This window comes from Odontomachus brunneus, unplaced genomic scaffold, assembly GCF_010583005.1.
Source record: "Odontomachus brunneus isolate Ranch 3 - 2012 unplaced genomic scaffold, Obru_v1 Obru_scaffold_003, whole genome shotgun sequence".
In the NCBI taxonomy this organism is placed as follows: domain Eukaryota; kingdom Metazoa; phylum Arthropoda; class Insecta; order Hymenoptera; family Formicidae; genus Odontomachus; species Odontomachus brunneus.
This window is the reverse complement of record NW_022639453.1, coordinates 3,251,981-3,276,640: the sequence shown is the minus strand read 5'-3', so window position 1 is coordinate 3,276,640 and position 24,660 is coordinate 3,251,981. Positions and strand designations below refer to the sequence as shown.

Below are 24,660 nucleotides of genomic sequence, written 5' to 3'. Positions count from 1 at the left end.
ATATATATATATATATATATATATATATGTTACGTACTAATTGTGCGTATTGTTGACATGCTGCTGACAAGAACTTTTTATTTAATTTAGATTTTTAGTCTTTTATGTAGAATTAACATCTACTTCTTATAATATGGTACAGATCTCATTTTATTTTAAAATTAGATCATTTATTTGCATTATTATTTGCATATTTTGCACAAGATGATTTAAGAATAAGTTTAATTTATGATAATTGTAGCGGAAATGTCGAGATTCCGGCTTAGCAACAAGCCTGAATATTCTAGAAGCTGATAGTCAGCTATCTCCTCGGCGTAGCAAGTCCTCGTAACCGAGGAACTGCGAGAATTTGTTACGTTGTCAAGGGGCGATCGTCCCGGAGTTTCATTGTTCTCTCTCCTCCGGGTACGATCTGAGTTTCAGTTTCTCTTTAGCTATTGCGAGGTGCATCTCATTCGTTATCACGTTTTGCTAATCGATATTGAGATTTTCCGTCAAGAGTAAAAGTGAAAGAGCTGGCATTCTCCTCGAGTGGGGAAAAGAGAGATACATTCACAGGTTTTCTCCTGCGGCTATCCGTCGCCCTCTCAGACGTCGGCGTTCCTGCATCCTGCGCCTCCTGCGACTATCCGCCGCCCTTTCCGACGTCGGCGTTCCTGCATCCTGCGCCTCCTGCGGCTATCCGCCGTCCTATCCAATCGTAGACGTTCACTGTCTCCTGCGACTCTTGCGGCTATCCGCTGCCTTCTTCATGTTTGACATGCCTGATATTTACAGTCATTCCTGCGACTGTTCGCTGCTTTCTCGCATTTTAGTGTTTTTAAAAAATAAACTAAGTGTGTTACTCGTTCTAAAAGTATTCGGGAATCTTTCAGTAATTTTCCTCTTTTCGAACAGTATTCTCTTTATACGCGTTATAACAATAATGTCTATGAATAAGTCTATAAATAAGAAAAATCTATGGCAGACAACGATATAATTTTTAAATAAATACTCGCAGTTTTATTAAAAAGTGGAAAAACGTGCTCATTCGACCTGAACAAATGAAACTGAACTGATCAGAATTCAGGCTTAGCCGAGATTTATATATTTGCCTGCTCGCTCCTCCTTGTAATGATCGAACGTTATCCTCAATCGTTTTCGGAAACAGTTGCTGAATTTATGCAAAGAAATTTAAAAATAATCACATATCATGTTGTAGGTGAGCTATAATGACGACGTCTGCCACTATATGCTAGGTCAAACTGAACAGATTTTCTTGTCACTTCGATGTTATCGTGATTTTACTACCTAAGTAATGACTTGAGAGACTATTTATTGTTCCAAATGCCCTTTGGTTCTATCTATATCGAATAGCGACACAAACAAAGACATGTTTCCTTACGCATTTTACTTAGAAACATAAACGAATAACTTGTTCATCAAACTGAGAAAGAGAAACCTAATTATCGTATAAGCATATTTTACTACCATCATTATCCAACAACTGAAATACTTCTGATGTATGGAACGAAAATCTGTATAAGGCACTATAAATTCAATCGAGAAGAAATAATATATATCAGTATGCAAAGGACGCAATAAATATGATTTCGATGATTCTATTCTATCGCGGTAAGCATCAATAACATGTCGACTCACCAAACGCGGCTGATATTTTGTTACTTGTACATTTTTCTGCATTTCGCCAGATTTTTCTCTAAAAGCCTTTTCCATGGACACTGATTTGAAGAGGATAACAAGGAACAGCGTATTGATGAAGGAAGATTTAGAGAACTGCAGTTACCAAGAATCATACTTCGAAAATTGATAAGAAAATGATTGTAAATATTTCACCACTTGCAATGATGATTGTAGTCATTTAAATTGAAATGTAAAGATGTGATAAATAAATGTAATAAGCGATGATTGATATTTTGTTTAATCGATTTCTCATCGACCGATTTCTTACGTTTAATTTGTTATGCACAGTTAGTTACGTTTTATTGCGTTAGTTACGTAAATTAGAGACGCGGGAATATATTAGCACCGGTCACTAATGTCTCTCCATCGTTACTTATTATTCAAAATTTCGTTATGAATTGTATTGTTTAACTCCATCGGTAATGGACTCCATGATCGGTAACGCGACTCCGCTACTAGGCGTCGCGCGGCAGAGTCGCTGTGCTCAAAGTTAAGATCTCACCAAGGGGCCTATAAGAGAAAGCCCCAATGGGTGGTCGAGCAGACATCACGGAGCTGAAAGACGCGCCACACGGAGCACTGCAACATGTATTCCTTTTCGGCAAAACGCTGCAACACGCGTTCCTCCAGGGTATTGAAACATGTACCCAGCGGCGAAAGACACTGAGACACGTGCTTCCTCCTCCAGGGCATTGTAATACATGCCCAACGGCGAACTCTCCATGCGTCAACAAGCTTTCCACGCAACACAAGTATACACACTGCACAAGCAACCATACTGCCAAAGCGTCCATACTGCACAGACGTCTACGACTGCAATAACGCTGCACAAGCGTCCACACTGCACAGACGTTCACGACTGCATTCATGCTGCACAAGCTATTACGCCGCACAAGCGCCCACACTGCACAGACGTCCCCGAATGCAATCATGTCGCACAAGCGTCCACACTGCACAGATGTCTACGACTGCAACTACGCAACAAGCATACATACTGCATAAGCGTCCGCACAGAAAAACGCTGTAATAACATCTAAACCAAACAAATATTGTTATTAAGAAAAAAACAGGGAACTGAGTAAAAATATCCCCTGCTCCTAATCACTCACACATTTCCCAAACATTCCTATGAAAATATTATTAGGCTGTACAAATTAACCATATTAGGAGTATAACACAAATATGCTATGTAACTGTTATATAACATACTTTTCTTGTACAGTTTTAATAAATGGAAATACAAGAATGTAAATACAAAAAATATTACTGTTAAACTTCTTTGACAACGGAACGTACTAATTTAAAGTCTGTTATGCAAGATGTAGGCTTGAAAATTCCGGCCAGACATTAAGATTTTACAGGAAATTTAAATTTAAACAAAAAATTTCTTATAAATGGATCAAAAAATGCTTACTTAAAGAATTAATGTTTAAAAATCACGGTTTATATACATTTTTGCAAATAACTAGAGAAGCATAGGTTGTTTAATAAAAATACCGAAACAAAATTTGTAGAGAATTAAATTATCTTTCAAATAAGATTAGCACAATTGTGATACGTTACATAGGTTTTGAGGTAACCGGTTTCAAATGTACAAAAAAAGTGTTCTTTTCGGGTACCGACGAGAAAGAGAGATATAGCTTTTCAAAATACTCTTCATTTATGCTGTTATAGTTATAGATTATGCTGTAAAAAGTTTATTAGAAAGTACTCATCTCAGTCATACACCCTACGGTGCCACTCCTTTTTAGTCCCTCTGTACGTTCTACAAATTGGATAAGCTCTTTTCTAATAGTTTTAATCAATATTTCTCTATTACGCATTTTATTCATATTAAGATCTTGTCCATTTTCCTTAAATTAAGTAAGAAAAATTATCACGTCTTTTTTAAATTCACAACGCAATATATAAGATTTATCATCATCTTCCTCTTCTTCTTTTTCCGCTATCTTCATAATGAACAGCTCGAATGGCTCCAGTGGCTTCAAATGGATAACATTCAGAATTTTTATCTTGTAGAATTTTTAGCAAGAATTTTTCAGACAAAAATATATCTTCACAGAAATTTCTTCGGAATAATTCATGTTAGCTTGGAAGTACTGATCTACGATGTGAAGTTTGACAGTACTTTGCCAATTATGTTTAATTCAAATGATTACAATTATCATTGCAAGTGGCGAAATAATTGCAATCCTTTTCTTATCATTTCTTGAAGTATGGTTCTTGGTAAGTTTAATTTCTCTAAATCCTCCTTCGTCAATATGCTGTTCGCTGTTATCCTTTTCAAAACAACGTCCACGGAAAAGGCTTTTAAAGAAAAATCTGGCGAAATATAGTAAAATGTATAAGTAAAAAAATATCGGCCGCATTTGATGAATCGATATATTTATATGTCGATAATATTGATGCTTACCATGATAAAATGAAATCATCGAAATCACATTTACTGAGTCGCTCCTTTGCATACTAACATATATTTTTTTTCCTGGATCAAATTTATAATGTCTTATACAGATTTTCGTTCCAGACATCAGAAGTATTTTAGTCGTTGAATGATGATGGTAGTAAAATATGCTTATACGATTATTAGGTTCCTTTTCCTTAGTTTGATGAACAAAGTACTCTTGCATGTTTCTAAGTAGAATGCCAGCGTAAGGAAATATGTCTTTGTTTCTGTCGCATATTCGATATAGATAGAGCCAAAGGGCATCTGGAACAATGAAGAATAATAGAATAAAAGAATATTGTTTAATTCAGTGAGATATACAATACTCTTTCAATACTAAATATGTCTGACTTGTCATGCATAGGGGAACTTTTCCCTGTACCGGCCATTTCCCAGTACCGGCCACCACGTGGTTTTTCGAAACGCCGCTAAATGGCAGATGCTTATTGTGTCTACTACTTAGATACAATGACAAAGCGATAACCTTCAGAATTCCTCGCGCCTGTGTTCAGTTGTTTGAGAGCTGCTGTGAAGAGAAAGTTTTATTGCGTTTTCTGCCTGTATTTGCTAAACTTTCAATCTTTATGTTTCTTTCTCTAGTGAGTTGATTTCCATTGATTCATATTTATTTTATTTGTAGTTAGATAAAGTATAGATAGCAATAGTAACAGCGTTATTGGAAGACATGTGATTAAATTATTAATACATTTATGTTGGCGTGTATGTTGCCTAATACCACATACGGCCACGTGTCATTTCCCCAGTACCGGCCATAAAAGTAATTTATCTTATAATTACAATATCGGTTTTTCTTGCTTTCCAGAACTATTTTATCGATAATGGAAGGCAAAAGTAAAGGGAAATGGTTACCAGAAAACATGAAAGGGGCTATTCAAATGGTTATGGAAGGAAAATTAAGCGTCAGGGAAGCTTCAACGCAGTTTGCTATTCCAAGAAACACGTTGGGAGATAGAGTAAGAGCAATAAGAACTGGTAGCGAAATGATTGTGATTCCGCTGAAGTTTTCTAATATCTTGATTGGACATTTATAACTTTGATTTGTAGGATTATTTGTTTATCGTATAAAATTTTCTTTATGTATTCTTTTTGTTAATTAAAGTTTTATAATGTCTCACTGAAGTTTGTATGTGTATTTGTAAGGTAACAATTTCTCATTTCTAAGCAATAAGTTAATTTTTACTGGGAAACAGTTTTTGTAATTTGAGGTTTTGTAAAAATTATATCTTTTGTTGTAATGGACATACACACTGATTTTCTTCATGTTTACTCAAAGCAATTGTAACAATACTGTATTAGGCTTCTTTTAACTTGATCAGATTTATTGCTGGCCATTTCATTATTAAACAATAAAGAAAAATTATTAGGTGGCCGATACTGGGAGAGGTTCCCCTACTCATGTTAAGTCTAATGAATAGTATAACATCATGCAATATGCATTCTTATAGAAATATTGTTAGACTATACAGATTAGCTATATTAGAGATATAACAGAAATATGTTATGTAATTGTTATATAACATACTTTCCTTGTACAGTTTTAATAAATGGAAATACGAGAATGTAGATATGAAAAATATTATTGTTAAACTTCTTACTACGGAACTAGTAGGATGTATTTAAAGTCTATTATACAAGAAGAAGGCTTGAAAGTTCCGACCAGACATTAAAATGAAATTTAAATTTAAACGGAAAATTTCCTATAAATAGGTAAAAAAATGTTTACTTAAAAAATTAGTGTCTAAAAATTTCGGTTCATATATATTTTTGCAAATACATAGAGAAGCTTGGATTATTTAATAAAAATACCGAAACTAAATTTGTAGAAAATTAAATTATCTATCAAATAAGATCAGCACAATTGTAATACGTTACGTAGGTTTTGAGATAACCAGTTTCAAATGTACACAAAAGTGTTCTTTTCGGATATCGACGAGAGATATATACTGCTTTTTAAAATACTCTTTATTTATGCTTTTATAGTTATAGATTACGCTGTAAAAAGTCAATTAGAAAGTACTCACCCCAGTCATACACCCTACAGTGCCACTTCTTTTTAGTCTGTATGTTCGTTTTACAAATTGGATAAGCTCTTTTAGTTTTAATTGAATTTAATATTTCTCTATTATTCATATTATTCATATTAAAATCTTGTCCATTTTCTTTAAATTGAGTAAGAAAAATTGTCACGTCTTTTTTAAAGTCACAACACAACATATGAGATCTATTATCTTCTTCCTCTTCTTTTTCTGTTATCTCCATAATGAACAACTCAAATGGTTCCAGCGGCTTCAAACAGATAACATTCGGAATTTTCTTGTGGTAGCAATAGTTTTTCGAATCGGAATGTATCTTCGCAGGAATTTCTTCGGAATGATTCATGTTGACTTGGAAGTAGATGTCTACGATGTGAAGTTTGACAGTACTTTGCCAATTATGTTTATCTTATCATAAACGATAATATATTTATGCGAACAAAAATCTATAGCAGACAACAATACAATTTTTAAATAAATACTTGCAGTTTTATTAGAAAGTGGATGAACGTGCTCATTCGACTGAACGAATGAAACTGAACTGATCAGGATTCAGGCTTAGCCGAGATTTATATACCTGCGTGCTCGAACCTCTTTGTAACGACCGAACGCCACCTTCGATCGTTTTCGAAAATAGTTGCAGAATTTGTGCTTGCTGGAAGAAAGAATTTAGAAGAGGAGAAAAATCGAGGATTAAAAATAATAAAAATAAATATATTTCCGAAAACAATAACGATATTGTTATTGCCGGAGTGACTCAGTACGGTAACTCGCGGTCAGATCGCTTAGATATTAGTATTAAAAGCGATCTGATCGCGATAAAATAAGTTCAATTTGGTTATTCCGGCAGAACGGAACCTATAGTGTGTGTGAACATCGATAGGCTATGCTCGCAAAATCGCGCGTCGGTCGCGGTGGGGGAAAACAAAAAATCATGTTTTGAGATTGTCTAATGCCCTCAAATCTTACTCGATTTTAATGTTTTATGTTTTTAATTAAAGCTTATTAAATTTTGAAAAAGTTAATGGTACCGATTTTTGAACTAGATTTTTTTTCAAAATTGCAAATGCATATAGCGGTTGAAAAACAAAGATTATTTACTGTTTTTAACTAATTTGTACTAAATTAAGTATTTCATATATTTTTTTATGTCGCAGATTATGAATTTAATATCAAAATTACGAAATTAATTATAATGAATCCAATATGGCCGCCTTGAACCATAAAACATTATAAATATGAATAAATCTACCATTATAAATTTATTTGTATAAAGATTCGCATGTGAACACATATTTTGAAATTGTTAATTGTTAATATATTACAACAATTAAGAATTTAAAATGGCGAATCAAGTATCATCGATGCCGAAATTGAAAATTTATATAACATTTGTTGGAAATCATATTGAAAGATTTCGCACGATGAAAATTTTATATTTGTGTTAAAAGCGATCTGTGTAAAAATTTTTGTGTTGAATTTTTAACATACTCGTTAATTTAACATATCGTCGTTGTGTTATTTTTATTCTACTATCTTGAGTTTATATTCACTATTCCTAGTGTTAAAATAACTGAATTTATATGTGACATATACTTTCTTAGTAACATATTTTATACGTACAATGTATACTCAGAGGCAGGTATGATGTCCCTCGGCGGGCCCGTATACGACTGTCAAACAGTCGAAAGCGACAACAGGCATATACGGAGGGCGTACTGTATGTCTTACGTACAACGCGAGAGAAGCGAAGAAGGAACGTAGGGGAAGTGGTGAGAGACATTCCGATGTTGCGTTCTTATCGCACATCATCCGATGGAGAGAGAAAACATCAGCAGACGTTACCAGTTGTTAGTGGTGTCCTCAATAGCTGTCTCACTCACTCAACACTTGAATGCAGAGATATGAGCGAGACAGCTATAGGGACACCGCGCTGTCTCTATAGGTATCTCGCTCGCTCTAATATCCATGAATCACGCTTTCCTCTTTTCTCCTTAGCAGAAATGCACGTTGTGCCGATAAATGACACCGAACGACAAAATTTAACTTTTTTGTTGTTGTACGAATGTGAATAGTTATTTCCGATGTATTTTTGTCCGCTGAGTACAAATCCTTAGTCCAAATTTGGTTACTGCGTTACATTTTTGAAAAAAATACATCGGAAATGATAGACATATTTCGTCAAAAGGTCATTAAGATGCGTCCGCATATAATATTGAGATGTTAAGATCTTTACAAAGAATGAATTTTGCCGGCATATGAAAAAAATCATCTGATGCTATAAACATTTCAGTAATATTGCTGCATATTCTGATGTCAATGGTAATGGACAAACATTTCACAATTTAACACATCCTACGGAATGGAATAAATTTTTTTCTTTGTAAATTTCATGATAACCATCAGTATAGATATATCAGTATATAACCATAAAGTATAGACTTTTCTTTACAATTTTAAAAAGAGACAGATTTTTTTGCACAGTTCCAACATAGGGCGCGATCTATTGCACGCTATAAACGCTTCGAAGTCTAAGCACTCAAAGTTACCCATGCATTTCTTTTAAATCGCTTAAGACCTGGAATACAATAGGTGTAGTAAGCTTTAAGCATTAAAAAATTAAACAATCCTAGTCGACTTTTACAAAAATAATTAAATGAGGTTTGCCAATTTCTTGTGACTTAAAGCTTATTACACTTATTGTGTTCCCGTGCTAATTTGACGTACTATACTAGGTGGAATGAATTCTTTTCATAAATCTTATGATAAAAATTGTAAAATATCGTTGTTTTCTTACAAATTAAAAAAATAAGAAAGAACTAATAATATTATAAGGCTCTTATAAAAATCAATTTAATTCTAAATATAAACAGTAGGCATGTAAGAGCCGTTTTTTCGTGTTATGTAGGTTTAATGTAAAGAAACAATTAATACAAGTTTCCAATTAAAGCAAGTTTTTCTTGAAGATACTTTTTCTTACTTTTGAAAATAATAGATATGGAGTATATACTGAGTATATACTGATATATATATACTGATAGTTATCATGAAATTTACGAAGAAAAAAATTATTCTATTCCGTAGGATGTGTCAAATTGTGAAATATTTTGGTCCATTACCATTAACATCAGAATATGCGGCAATATTACTGAAATGTTTATAGCATCAGATGATTTTTTTCATATGCCGGCAAAATTCATTCTTTGCAAAGATCTTAACATTTCAATATTACATGCGGACGCATCTTAATGACCTTTTGACGAAATATGTCTATCATTTCCAATGTATTTTTTTCAAAAATGTAACGCAGTAACCAAATTTGGACTAAGGATTTGTACTCAGCGGACAAAAATACATCGGAAATAACTATTCACATTCGTACAACAACAAAAAAGTTAAATTTTGTCGTTTGGTGTCATTTATCGGCACAACGTGCATTTCTGCTAAGGAGAAAAGAGGAAAGCGTGATACATGAATATTAGAGCGAGTGAGATACTTATAGAGACAGCGCGGTGTCCCTATAGCTGTCTCGCTCATATTCTCTGCATTCAAGTGTTGAGTGAGTGAGACAGCTATTGAGGACACCACTAACAACTGGTAACGTCTGCTGATGTTTTCTCTCTCCATCGGATGATGTGCGATAAGAATACAACATCGGAATGTCTCCCACCACTTCCCCTACGTTCCTTCTTCGCTTCTCTCGCGTTGTACGTAAGACGTACAGTACGCCCTCCGTATATGCCTGTTGTCGCTTTCGACTGTTTGACAGTCATATACGGGCCCGCCGAGGGACACCATACCTGCCTCTGAGTGTACACATAGTTTGCATTATTTATTAAGACATTTGCCCTGCACTAAATTAATACAGAAATTAGATTGAATAAAATGAGATGTGTGAAAATAAGTCTAATTTAACACAAATTTTTTTACAATGCGAGGTCACAAATTACGAATCTAGAAAGTTGCAAATTTCTTGAAAAATTTACTAATATTCTTGATGATAATAATGGTCATGGAAATGATAGTTATAATAATGATAATATTATATAATAATAATGTTATATAATGACTATATTCATTATAATAACGTTGATAATGCCAATATTCGTCATGATGATGATGATAAAGATGATAATCACCGAAATGATATTTATAATAATGTGTACGTTTTTTAGATATTCGTAATTATAAAGCAATTATATTATCGTTGTATTAATATGATTACGATATAATTATAATATTAATATGATATGAATAATTATAAATACTCAAAGTATTTAATATGTGTTTTATTCATGTTTCTGATATAAAGCGGAAAACAAATAAATCTTTGACGAAACGTTTGACAAAAAATAGAATCTCTGTCATTTAGAATCCTCATTCTAAATGGATTTTTCCATTTTCTTTCTCGTTTGTAAATGAACCAATAGCCACGTTGTCATTCGTAATCACTGATTTTCTTCATTCAATTAACACGAAAAAGATCTTGATTATTTTGATTGATCATGTTGATTCTAAACGATTTAATGATGTGAATTTCTAAATGAAAAAGCCCATTTATAAATTTTCTATATAGATGTAGATATAGATAACACTCAAAACATTAATTTGTTACTACAAATTTGTGAAACCGACCGTGCACCAATGTCCCTCGTAGTCAACAATGCTACTTCCTCTTTAAATTTCTTAGCGTGGAATCTCAAGGTGAGTGAAAAGTGGTGGTACTTTCATTCAAAGCAATGAAATGAAGGTTCCGTTTCACGAGATCGCAAAAATGAATGTTTTACCCAAACTTTGAGCGTATCGTGACTCCATATGAACACATATTCCAATTGATTAAAGTCAATTTAACTTATAACAGAGTGAAGTATATCAAATTCACTCTTCAATTTGAAATAGAAATATCCACTCGACGATTCGGAATAGAGAATGTGTATAGGTAAGAAATAATTCCAGTTTGAAGCGGTTACTCTATCTTTTAAGTGAAGTTTCCCTTCAAGAAATTTAGGAAGTTCGTCTCATCTAGACAACCTTGTGCTGCAAATACAAAAGACATATAATGCTTGCTTGGACGAAACTCCCTTCCTATGCAACTGCCGTATAAGGCAAACAGCCGCTGAATGGTGAGTGTATAAGCGTAAGAGTAAAATGGTCAAAATTTATGAAAAGAGTTTATCACCATTTGCCCAAACGTGGTTTATAAGAAAAAATGAAAAATGGATGCTACAAGAGGACAATGATTCTAAATATCGAAGTCGCCTTTGTACCACGTGGAAACATGAAAATGGTGTTGAATTACTAAATTGGCCCCTTTGTAATCACCGAATGCAAATCCTATTGGAAATGTTTGGTCCTTGATAAAGTTTAAACTTCGTGGAAAAAAAATTTAGTCAGTCAAGGAGTTAGTTCGACAAATTTGATTAATATGGAGATCTGTACCTCAAGAATATGCCATAAAATTAGTTGAAAGCATATCTCGGAGATGCTAGACAATTATTGATAATTAAGGCGACTGGACAAGTTATTAACAATAAAACATCACAGTTCTAACTAAATAGTATGTATATATTTTATTCCAAATCATTTCAATAAATTACTTATCAAGTTTTGCCGGACACGCTCTTATCAAACAGACTGTATGTAACGAATGTCGTAAGTAATCGTCGTAACGAGAATGCTGAGCGACGCCTTTAGTTTCTTCACGGCGCATTTGACAGGAAATTGAAATTCGCCGACCATAGTGGATACTCGAGCTGATACTCGAGCCTGTGATAAGTTGTGAGTGCGTGAATGCGAGTGTCTTAAAAATTGTCAACTTGCCGTCTCTTCTATTTACCATAGGACTTGCTCGCTTCTTGCGTTTAAAATTTCACTCATACGCATTATCTTCAAGTTCTGCAAGCGTCCGTCGGAATATAAAGAGTCGCGCACCATCTCAAAGTGCATTCGAAATTCCTCGTCGTTAACTATACATATTGACTCCCGTAGGATGGCACCTGCGGGGTGCACAATAATATCATTAGGCGTACAAGTTTTTTTTCTGACAAAGGGTCTAGTGGAAATGATGAAATTATGATAAAATTGTCTCCAAAGATAATTTTGCCATAGTTATGCAAGAACGATCCAATTCACATGAAGCACGTTTCGAGAAAAATGAAGATAAAAATTTTATACATAATTTTAAAAGTATAGATTGAGTGAGAATGTAAAGTAAATGCAAATACAAAATATGCAATTCTTCGCAATCGTTTAAGAAATCAAATATCGTCAATTTTCTTCTCTTTCAAGATATTTACAAGATATTTCAAGATATTTTAAAAAGCTTAGCCGTAAAGAATGAAAAATAACGCAATTAGTAGAAAAAAAACTATTTTTAATTAATTTTAAACACCATTAACCATTTATTTTAAACACCTATAAGACTTGGAAAATAAAAACTGAAAAATCATAATTTTATGAGTTGGATTATTCTTGCATAAGTATAGCCATCTTACACAATAGCTGCCTAAAAGTAACTTTTAGCGAGTAAGCCTAGTCACTTAGATCTCTTTGTTGGAGTAACAAAAAATTAAATAAAAGGATATCTTTAAAAAGACATATATATGTAGAAGATATATGGAAGATATATAGGAGATTTTTAAATCTCACATGTAGCACACAAACGATTATGTGGAACACCTTAATTTGACACACTGGGATTGTTGCTGTCTTCGCTTTTTTATTTATATTCAATAAAAATACTAATGAAATCTATAAAAATTATAAATATATTTTCAAGTCTAGAATAGAATCATGTGCAAAAATAATCGCAAATATTTACTTACCTATTTCATTTTATTACATTATAAAGCAAAACGAAAGTTTATCTAAAAATTTGTTATTTTCTTAAAAACAAATTTAACATTGTAGGGAATTCTCTTATAAATTTTTAAGAAAAAAATTACATATTTTAATATATCAAAAAGTATAATAATTTAGATATATCAAAGAAATATAATAAAAAAATAAAAAATATAAGAAAAGATAGAAAATACATCATTTTTCAGCCAAGAGGCGAATAAAATTATTAATAATTCCAAGATTTTACGATATTATTCTAATATCTATAATTGTTCGCAATTAAGATAATTTGATCACAAATCAAGTAATATTAAACAGACTAATGAAAGGATGTTGTTGCTGGCATGCAAAGCATTCCATTACATCAATAGTCACAAGAAAAAGAATTAATAAATTTCAGTGTATAAATAATCAAACGCATTTTGGTACTAAAATGAGATACTTTTCAACAATCTTAAACCTGAATTTAATCGCGAAATTAAAATAAACATCATAAATAATGTCATCATAATAATAATTTAAGTAATAATAGTTAAGTGAAAATAACGTGTTTCCCTACTGAATAGAATTATATAAAAGCAAATATGTTCATATATGAAATATTTCATATACATACTTTTAGAAAACATAAATCCAAAGACGTTAAAACATAATATTATTTCTACTTTTTACGAAAGAGATGTTAAAAGATAATTAGATCAAAAATAAAATTAAGTGTCATACAAAAAACATTGGCGTGCCCGGGTATATAAATAATTTAAATATATTTTCCAAATAATATTTTGTATACCAATTTGTAAAATTCAATGCACCTTATTGCGACATAGGCACGCCAAATGTTTTTTGTATGATTCTTAATTTTTTTTTATCTAATTATCTTTTCGTAGAAAAGAAAAAAGGAACATCCTTTTCGTAGAAAGTAGAAATAATATTATGTTTTAACGTCTTTGGATTTATGTTTTCTAAAAGTACTAGTATGTATGTAAAATATTTCATATATGAACATATTTGCTTTTATATAATTCTATTCATGTAAGGAAACACGTGAATTATTTTCACTTAGCTTAACTACCTGATATCACATTTTTTATAAAAAATGTGATATCAGGTAGTTAAGCTAAGTGAAAATAATTCACGTGTTTCCTTACATGAATAGAATTATATAAAAGCAAATATGTTCATATATGAACATATTTGCTTTTATATAATTCTATTCATGTAAGGAAACACGTGAATTATTTTCACTTAGCTTAACTACCTGATATCACATTTTTTATAAAAAATGTGATATCAGGTAGTTAAGCTAAGTGAAAATAATTCACGTGTTTCCTTACATGAATAGAATTATATAAAAGCAAATATGTTCATATATGAACATATTTGCTTTTATATAATTCTATTCATGTAAGGAAACACGTGAATTATTTTCACTTAGCTTAACTACCTGATATCACATTTTTTATAAAAAATGTGATATCAGGTAGTTAAGCTAAGTGAAAATAATTCACGTGTTTCCTTACATGAATAGAATTATATAAAAGCAAATATGTTCATATATGAACATATTTGCTTTTATATAATTCTATTCATGTAAGGAAACACGTGAATTATTTTCACTTAGCTTAACTACCTGATATCACATTTTTTATAAAAAATAGAAGTTTAAACAACAATATTTCTTATTAACATTTTTAAATATATTATTTTACAAATAAAATATTTTTTATAGAAACATTAATTTTTGTATAATTCTACTCGTGCAGGCAAGCGCGTGAAATTGGCGTCTTTTTTCACTTTTTTTTAAAAAAAGATATACTTGTTCGGATATCATATTTTTTTCATAAATGATTGAATATCTATTAAACACAATGATTGAATATCTATTAAACACAAATTTGACATAAAGTTTCATAAATAATTATAATTTTACGAGAGTTGCGTATCAATTTAACAGAAGTACTACTATATTTATTCTATAGATGTTCGGCTTATACGTGCGATGCGAGCGCTCAGTTGCTTCGAAACGCCGAGTAAGGGCGAGAATATCATTCTCTTCTTCTCTTTCATTCGCTGTTTTGAAAAACGGTCGCGGCAGCGAGTAAGAGAGAGAAAGAGAGGATGACATTTTCCCTCTCATTTACGCGACTCTTGTTTTGCGCGAGATACTACCGCGTCTTTTGACACCAATACGTGTACACGACCTAACCACGTGGTCCATGCCTCGCTGATTGCGCCGCTAAGTGACACCTCTGATGGAGAAAGGCTGAGATGGACATTTGTATTGACAATAGAACGTTTTTTAATCGAAAATTTTGTCATTTCGGACTTTCCACTAAAATATCTCCTCTCATGAACTAAGTGGGACAAATATAAAGATAGATTGATTAAGCAAATTGACCCCAGGAAATCAATAAAGCCTATGCAGAAATTCGTCCGATTAGCTGTTATAGCCAAACGATAAATCTTACCTGCGCTGAACTAGACTGGTCGGCGTAAGTTATACGCGACCGGTCTCACGCCGCTCCTCACTTCGTGCATTCACTTGGCGCGAGACGCTACCGCGTCTCTTGATCGGCCGACGGGTGCAATGAAGCATCGGGTTGTTTGGTATGAATATAATTATTTGATGGTCACCGGGAGGCAGAGGAGGAAAGTGCGACACCGATCGGTTAGGATATTGGAAACGACTAAGGTGAAAAATCAATAAGAACAAACGATCAGGATCAATGATCTCAAGGCATTTCTGAGGCTGGCCTCCATCGCAGATGTCAGCCCAGAAACAAATCACCCCAAAAACGAAAATAAGACATGAATCATCCCAAAAGCGGAAATAAGACAGAAATAATACACCTAAATACGAAATGCTTCGTAGTAGCGACGCGTCCGTGATCTGAACTTGTTGGTGGTTATCCCGAGAGGCTGCCCGGCCAGGTCTCTACTCGTTGCTCAGAGATAAGGTTTGTTGTTAGTCAAACTCGATGAAACGCGTACCGATGAAATAAATGTAAAATCTTTGAAAAACGAATTTGAGAAGGATATCAAGTGTAAACCAATAACTTTCCTCATCAGGGATGTTTCGACAGATACGAGCAGTCGCAATAACGAAACTAAGTGAAATAAACGGCTGCCAAAAGATTGTTTACTATAAATAGCAAACAATGATCTCAAACAATTCAGGAAAGCATTAAACTTAATACCTTTTTCTAATAGTGCAAAATAACAAAAAGATACGAAATGTGAATATTCTATTTTTAAACAGCTATTGTTTTTACAATTTTTGTTCCACAGCTTAAAATTTAAATTTAAAATTAAAATTTAAATCCTCCAATTACAAGCATATTGTTTAAGAAACTTTTTAATTTTTTATCTCAGATCATTAGAAAGCTATCTTTCTTTACGATTGCAGCGATATTTTTTGCAGTTGTGAGTTTAACCATACGCTGCATATTTATTTATAGGTTTTTCTGAATAACAAAAATAGTAATATAAAGTTTAAGTTACTTTATTAATATACAATGTTTCAAAATATTCGATTAATCCATTTTTGCAAAATTAATTCCAAAATATACGCTTTCTTTCAAGGCATTACATTGCTGTGCAAATGTTTGTACAGACTGGAAAATCTGCTGTAAATAACAAATATAAAATTGGACCCAGGACGCTACTCTGTGGGACACCTGAGGAGATTTCTTCTAATTTTCTGCGAATGAATGTCGACTTCGCGTTCGCCAAACGGTATTCGCGACACAAAACGCTGAGCGCGCGCAAAACTAGGCGGGCAGAGTCGCGCTCCTTGTGACGGACGCCTTTCGGGGCCACCACGTCACACATTAAATCAATTTATTCGTTTATACATCTTTAAATAGAAAATTACTGGCTTTTTCTAACAATCGTGCGAGACAAGAAAGACAATCAGCAGTAACACACACACACACACACACACACACACACACACACACACATATATATATATATATATATCGCATGTATATACTTTCCCTATCGCAAGTCTAGTTGTAGTCGTATAAACAGTTATTTATTTTGCTGTCAAATATACTTATATTAGGTGTTCCGGTTAGTTTTGAGGGTTCACTATAGATGGCTATAGCTACAAATCTACTGGAAACATTTTAAAAATGGGTACATCTTGTCAAAGCTAGGACATCTCTACAAACAAATTGACACATGTCCTGTGTATTCGTAAACATAAACACACTGTTTAGTGCGACTAAATATAGAACGTGATAAAGAGCATTTTCGGCATCTATTACTTTACTGCTTTGATTCGAGAAAAACAGCTCCCGAAGCTAACCGATTCATCTCAGAAACTTATTCTAAGTCTGCTCCATCAGTTAAAACGTGTGAGTATCGATGATTTAAAAGTGGTGATTTTGATTTGAAAGACAAAAACGCTCAGATCAACCAAAAAAGTTCGAAGATGCCGAATTGCAGGCATTGTTGAATGAAAACTCAGCTCAAACACTTCAAGAATTAGCTACAACATTAAATGTTGGTAAATCAATTGTTTCAGTGGGAATTTGAATAGGAAGTCTTATCGCACGCCGCATATTCACCAGACTGTGCTACTTCAGATTATTACTTATTTCGATGCAGCACGGTCTTACTTATCACTTCAAAACATATGATGCAATAAAGAAATAGCTCGATGAATGGGTTGCTTCGAAAGATGAATATTTTTATTTTACCGCGGAATCCACTTATTGCCAGAAAAGTGAGAAAAAGTTGAAAAAGCTAACGGTGAAAAAAATTTTTGATTAAAATAATTTAATGTCTCTAAAATATACGTGTTTCTTTTTTGCACAAAATCCCTCAAAACTAACCGGAACACCTAATATATAGATCACAGAATCTGTTTAAACAATTAAATGTTTAGTTATAGTGCTACACAAAGATAATTTTGCTGTTCACTAAACGTTAACAGTTAACAGTTAACAGTTAAACGTTAACAGTTTACTAAATGCTCACTAACGCTAAACATTTAAACGTGTATTCGCAAAACGGATCAAAATGGAAGCCCTGATACAAACTTATATCCTTTAGCGATTTCCAGAATATCCAGTACATTCGATCGTCGTAGAACATAATATCACATTCGATATATTACAAAGAGTTAACATTATAATGTTATCGAATAGATTGGTTGATACGGACGCCAAATGAATCGGTTGTCAGAGAAACAGATATGGGTAAGCAGCAAAGACGAATATTCGATTATTTTGTAGTGTAAATCAATTGTAGTGTAAATGTTTTTGTAAATCAATAATATTGTCTCTCGTGTCTAAAATATATTAGCTTAATTTGTGATCGACGAAAAGATACATAACACGTGTCTCATCGATACAAAAGAGGCACAGCAAGGGTTCGAGATGAAGAATGTTTGTAATTTGAACCAACTCCGTTGCACCATGAAACATGAGTTTGATTAAATTCCAGGTGCTGAAATGTAAGAATGCATCTTCTCATATCAGATAACAGTTTCACGAGCAATTTTGCTCTTTTTTTATTGTTGCTGTGATTACAATAATGACAAATATTTCTTGAGTAAATAAAAATTTCCGTGAAAGCACGTTAACCTACAATATTATGTGTTATGCCAGAGTAAATCTCTGTTTGGAATTTTGTTTATCTGTTTTATATATCTATTGTATAAACATTGTATAAATATATTTTTATGTATAAATCACATTATATGAAATTATATGGTAAACTGCGGCGATTGTAGTTGACACTGAGCCTTTTTATTTCTTCTCTTATTGTTGAGATGATGCTTGTGTAAAATATCACTGGTGATAAACCATAAAACCAATAAATCATAAAAACCATAAAAACCAATAAACCAATAAACCATAAAAACCAATAAAACCATAAAACCAATAACGTAGTATTTTAGATTGGTATCTTTGCAAGATCTCGATGTTCGAATTGAATGCAGTGTCCCATAGTTGGATCCCATAAGTTCACATGGGTTTTATGATAGATTTGGTAAAGGTATAGAAAACAGGTACAGAAAACAGACGCCACCTCTGATCAACCTGATCTTGACATATGTTGTTAAGGATATGGCCCTGAGTAACAATCAAAAGGTTTTAGCCGTCACTCGTTGTTCGTTAAAAAGTTATTAACAAAAGAATTTGCATCAAATAAATGTAATTTTTGGACAACGTATATACAAAAACATCGAATTTGTACACTAGGAAGGTACCTGCTACACACACACACACACGCGCTTATCCGCCCGCCCAAACGGGCTCCCGGTGTGTGTGTGTTCCTATTATATTTGAAGATTTACAAATAGAAAATAATAAAAATAAAAAAGATGCCTGTCCCTAGCCGTGTAACTGAGAGGCTACGCTCCCCAGACTCCCCGCACCGCGACGGGGGGAGGCCAATTCTTTTGTGAGAAATTCTCATTCTTTAACTAAGTACAACAGACTTGCCCCCCCCCCCCGCCGCGCTACGGGAAATCTGGGGGGTGTAGCCCCCCAGTTACATAGCTAGGGACAGACACCGTTTACATACTACACTTAATATACTCTGTATTGATATTAATGTATCTTTTTTTGTGAATAACTTTTTAACAAACAATGAGCGCCAGTTAAAACCTTTTGAATGTTACTTAGGGCAGTGGTAGATACCTTCCTAGCCTACAAATTTGATGTCTTTGTATACGGTGTCCAAAAATTACATTACGCATTTTATGTAACTTCTTTTGTTCATAATTTTTCAATAAACTATGACCGACGGCTAAAATCTTCAGAAAGTAGCTCAGAAGGGTGATCTCTATGACATATGTCAAGGTCAAGTGGATCGGAAGTGGCGCCTGTTTTCTATACCTTTATCAAAAAAAGAACAACTGTAAAATGTAACAATCGGTGTTTATTTAAGAAGTCGGAATAGCGTGAATTGAAACAGAAACGTTTAATGTCCTCCGCCTAAGGTAATTGAAGTTCATTAAGGAACACAGGTAAACATGTTTCCTTTTGTGTGGTGAAGGTTACGTTAGTGGATTTTCATTGACTTTAATGAGTCATGTTCGGGTCCACTTCTGAATGGCATTTAACTCAATCTGCACTCGTTTGGATGCCACTGTAGGGTTTTCATACACTATGGTCACTATGGCAGTGTCGTCTGCAAAGGTTGCGGTGACGACATCCCTGGTGGTCGGCAGATATTCACATATTTAAAAAAGCTTTTATATGCAGAGTAACCTAAGAAATCGATTTTATAAAAAAAAATGTTCTGTTTGAATATTTGAAGTTAACTTTGAAATAATTTTAAAGAAACATCTCAATATATCATAATAACATTATATATATGTATATAATGAAGAATGTATATAATGAAGTTGTTTTGTTTTAGAAAGTATCATGTCCTATACTCCGAATGCGAGAATTTCCGATCACCCAGTATATATATATATACTAGGTGACCGGAAATTCCCACATTCGGAGTACAGGACATGATACTTTGCATGGACCATGCTAAAACAAACAACTTTTTCCTTTAACAAAATTGCGTTCAACAAGTAGATTTACAGGAGAGCGTGTTAAAGTTAATGAATAAGCGGTCTTGTCTAAGCGGTGCTCAGGGTCGGCGCGCGTGCCTCGCTCGCGTGTACCTGCCCGACTAGAAATTGTCATTAGGTATACTTGAAATATATAAGGTCCTAACTAGGATGTTATAATCGCGAATATTATTAGCGCTGACGAAACGTTTCATGAGGAACTGTCTCGACTGCGCTACAACAAGGAAGCGGATGTGCAAGTGCTGCATTAAGCACCACCTTGCACATTCCGCATTTCGGATCTTGAGCCGAAACGCACCGGACTATCACCAAATATGATAACTTCCTGGTTGCCAAGACACTCCCCTTCGACAAGGCTAAACAATATTATAAAAGAGCGAAGAAGACCGCCAGCGATAAAATTAATATCTCGGTCTCTTGCCCGTGACGTACATACCCGCCGCGTATCTCGCGCATTACTGTAACAATTCGGGAGTTTATAATAAAACACAGCAATACGGTTTAAAATAAAGCCTTTTTATATAAAGCTAGTGGCTACAGTATTTCTAACGCAATCCTTCCCACCGCCACACACCCTGCCGCACCCGTAACGCCGATCTCGAATTCTTTTCTCGCGTCCTAGCAACAATAGGCGCGACAAGTGGTTCGCAAGGTTATCCTTACTATGATAAACCTAACCATGTATTGATAAAAATCGAGTAAGGAAGACCTTTGCAAGGTTATAATGATTAGATATATATTAGGACCTTAATGTATGATATTATCCTAATATATTATTTCATGTTTTATTGATCAGGTCCTTTTTAGGATCTTATTTATTTTACTTATTATGACTTGCATTATCAGTTTTTAATATCTTTTGTAACAATCTTGTATATAGTAGATTTGACTAATAAATTTGTTTAAATTTTTTCATAAAAATATTTATTTTTTTAATTTCAAGTATTATAAAAAAGTATCGAAATATAAATTCACATATATTTTATATAAAATTTTTAAATACTCAACAAAAAATATAAGTATAACAATAAAAATATAAAAGTATGATATTTTGCAATATTGCGACAATATTTGAGGAGCATTGAAAATTATATTATTGATAATATTAATGAAAAATGTTTTATTATATAATAATAATAAAATAAATTATTATTAAATTTTATTATATTAATACAAATATATTATTCATATTATATTACAATATACAATAATTATATATATTTTTCTTATTGTTTATATGTAAAATTAAAATGCGTTTAAGCAATTTTGCGTAAACCCTAAAAAAAAATTCTTTTATTTTATAATATTCTCTATTATATAGAGTCTGACGCAAGATGTATCTATAACAAAAAATGCATAAAAACATTAAGCTAAAAGGAATGTCGAAGTCATTTTGCAAATAACCACATAAACTTTAGAGATATTAAATAAAATAAGAGAATCAACGCGCGTATTTGCTAGGTACGTTATAATATACTGTGAACATTGTAAGTATACATTTTATAAACATAAATTGTAAAGACATCGTTGGAGTCATTGGAATTACCGCGTACCACTCGATCGTCAGGTTTAAGCAACGCAGTCAGGATGGATAGATGACCAGCATACCGCTTCGGATTTAAAATTATTTAGGGAGAGGGTTCGCGAAAGTTTAAAGTGTTTGTGACAATCTTTCGGTTCCTAGCAATTATAAAACATAATAATAATAATTAATAGTAATAAGAAAATTAAGAATTAGTTTTTTTTTATGAAAGCTACGCGGAAAACTTTTAAGCGGACATTTTTACATTATATCAAGGTTTGTGCAACGTTGATTCAATGTTTCTCAATGTTACGGCAATATTGACATTGTTGCAATTCAACATTTTCTCAACATTGATTTAACATTATTGTAGTGTATGGAAAACGTGATAGGGATTCAATAGTATAGCCTGATGAGGACATTATAATGAACCTGATTAAGATCCTCATAACGATGCAGCGTTACGTGATTTTTCAGGATCCGACAGTATAACCTTAAATGGACCCGACATCCAGTTATGGTCAATCTATGGTCGATTAGGACCATAGAGTAAATTTCTAATCGGGTGTCGATGCAACTCGCGTTACACATGTGCTCGCGTGTACCAACAAGTAAATCGAGAAATAACTGTCACAAACATTTTTATAAGTAAAGTTACTTAAAATTATTGTCAACAAAAGTTTAAAGAGTAAATAAATATTGACACATCAATCAATGTATTAGGTGATAAACTTAGTTCCTGCGGCTCACAGTTAGATGACGTTAGTTGTAGGTGTAATTTATTTTGACATCTGAAACTGGCTGCATTTTAGAGGTTAGACATTTGTCAATAAAATTCAGTGCGAAGAGATTCATTTAAGCGAGCAGTGCTATTTTTTCTTTTGATTAAATATGGAACGTGATAAGTTGTTTTTTCGACATGTGCTGCTTCATTACTTTGACTTGAAAAAAACTGCAGCTGCAGCTCATAAATTGCTTTTCGAAGCTTATGGCAATTATGCTCCATCGGAAAGAACATGCCAAGTATGGTTTCAGCGATTTAAGAGTGGTGATTTTGATGTCAATGATAAAGAACGCTCAGGCCAACCGAAAAAGTTTGAAGACACCGATTTGCAGGCATTATTGGACGAAAACTCTACTCAAACGCTCCAAGAATTGTCTGCAGCATTAAATGTTACTCCGATGACTGTTTCCAAACGTCTACATGCAATGGAAAAAATTCAAAAGGAGAGAAAATGGGTACCACACGAATTAACCGCAAATGCCATTGCGAATCGCTTAAACATCTCTATTTCTCTGCTCGCCAGGCAGAAAAAGAAGAGTTTTTTGTGGCGCATAGTGACTGGCGATGAAAAATGGATATACTTCGATAATCCTAAACGAAGAAAATCATGGGTAGACCCTGGCCAACCATCGACATCCACACCAAAGAGAAATATTCATGGCCACAAAGCAATGCTTTGCATTTGGTGGGATATGCACGGCGTCGTTTATTATGAGCTACTCAGACCGAACGAAAGTATCACGGGGGATCGATATCAATCACAATTAAACCGTCTGAATGAAGCATTGTTGGAAAAAAGGCCAGCAGTAGCCAGCAATCGACGTAAAGTCATGCTTTTGCACGACAACGCTCGACCACACGTTGCCAAAGCCGTCAAAGAAACACTGATGCAGCTCGAGTGGGAAGTTCTCCCGCACCCAGCGTATTCACCAGACTTAGCTCCTTCGGACTATTACTTGTTCCGGTCGATGCAGCATGGCTTGGTGGATACACACTTCAGAAATTACGAGGATGTGCGAAAATGGATCGACGAATGGATTGCATCAAAAAACCAATTGTTCTATCGTCGCGGAATCTACGCGTTGTCCGAAAGATGGGAAAAATGCATAGCTAGCGAGGGAAAATACTTCGATTAATGTATTTTTTGCTTTTGATGTCAAAATAAATGAGTTTTTTAAACAAAAAACCGCAGGAACTAAGTTTACCACCTAATAATTTTGAAGTATATATTTTAACTATATAACCTCTATACCTATATATCCTCTAAAATATAATTTCCAACGGCATCCATATGAACACTTCGAACAGTGTTACCTTAATACCGTATAAATTATGGCTTTTTTATAAGATCATAACTGTGCCAAAAAACATAAGAAAAAAGTCATATATACAAGAGGACGTGAATGCTGCTTTGGAGGACATGAAAAACGGTAAAAATAAAAAAAATCAATCAAAATATGACGATTTTATTTGAAATTTTATTTTAATTATCATATTCGGATATTGGGTCAACTGAGTTTAGCAATAGGGATGTTGTCCGGGTATTGGTACATCCCTACTCTTGCAAATTCTGATTATTTTTTAAATAATTTTAATAATTTTGTCTTTTATATCTTAATAATACTTCTTAAGGTCTCAGCTTTTAATTAATTATATTTTTACATTATTAAATATTACATACTTTTATAAAATTAAGCAATTGTAGTATTACGCCATTAAATATTGCTATTGGGACATTTACCTTAATATGACAATGGAAGTATTACAAAAAGGGAGTACGTTAAC

General features: G+C 33.3%; 1 protein-coding gene and 1 long non-coding RNA gene across 2 annotated transcripts; one reads left to right on the top strand and one right to left on the bottom strand.

Moving 5' to 3' along the window:
- Nucleotides 1-59: 59 nt before the first annotated feature.
- LOC116844332 lies at nucleotides 60-7,837 on the bottom strand. Its single transcript, XM_032815740.1, has 5 exons — nucleotides 7,807-7,837; nucleotides 6,761-6,838; nucleotides 6,172-6,549; nucleotides 4,097-4,393; nucleotides 60-4,005 (listed from the first exon to the last, which is right to left on the bottom strand). The coding sequence occupies exons 3-5, from the start codon at nucleotides 6,527-6,529 to the stop codon at nucleotides 3,848-3,850; spliced, it is 813 nt and encodes a 270-aa protein (XP_032671631.1). The 5' UTR covers nucleotides 6,530-6,549; nucleotides 6,761-6,838; nucleotides 7,807-7,837; the 3' UTR covers nucleotides 60-3,847.
- A 9,120-nt stretch (nucleotides 7,838-16,957) lies between these two features.
- Nucleotides 16,958-18,770, top strand: LOC116844356. Its single transcript, XR_004378070.1, has 2 exons — nucleotides 16,958-17,384; nucleotides 17,555-18,770. It is a non-coding gene; the product is annotated as an uncharacterized LOC116844356 (long non-coding RNA).
- Nucleotides 18,771-24,660: the final 5,890 nt, after the last annotated feature.

Coding starts and splice junctions, on each gene's coding strand:
- LOC116844332 (XM_032815740.1), bottom strand. CDS start 6,529: ATGAATCATTCCGAAGAAATTCCTGCGAAGATACATTCCGATTCGAAA. Junction 4,394..6,171: donor CTGTAGGGTGTATGACTGGG/GTGAGTACTTTC, acceptor TCATTGTTCCAG/ATGCCCTTTGGCTCTATCTA. Junction 4,006..4,096: donor GATGATTTCATTTTATCATG/GTAAGCATCAAT, acceptor ATATTTCGCCAG/ATTTTTCTTTAAAAGCCTTT.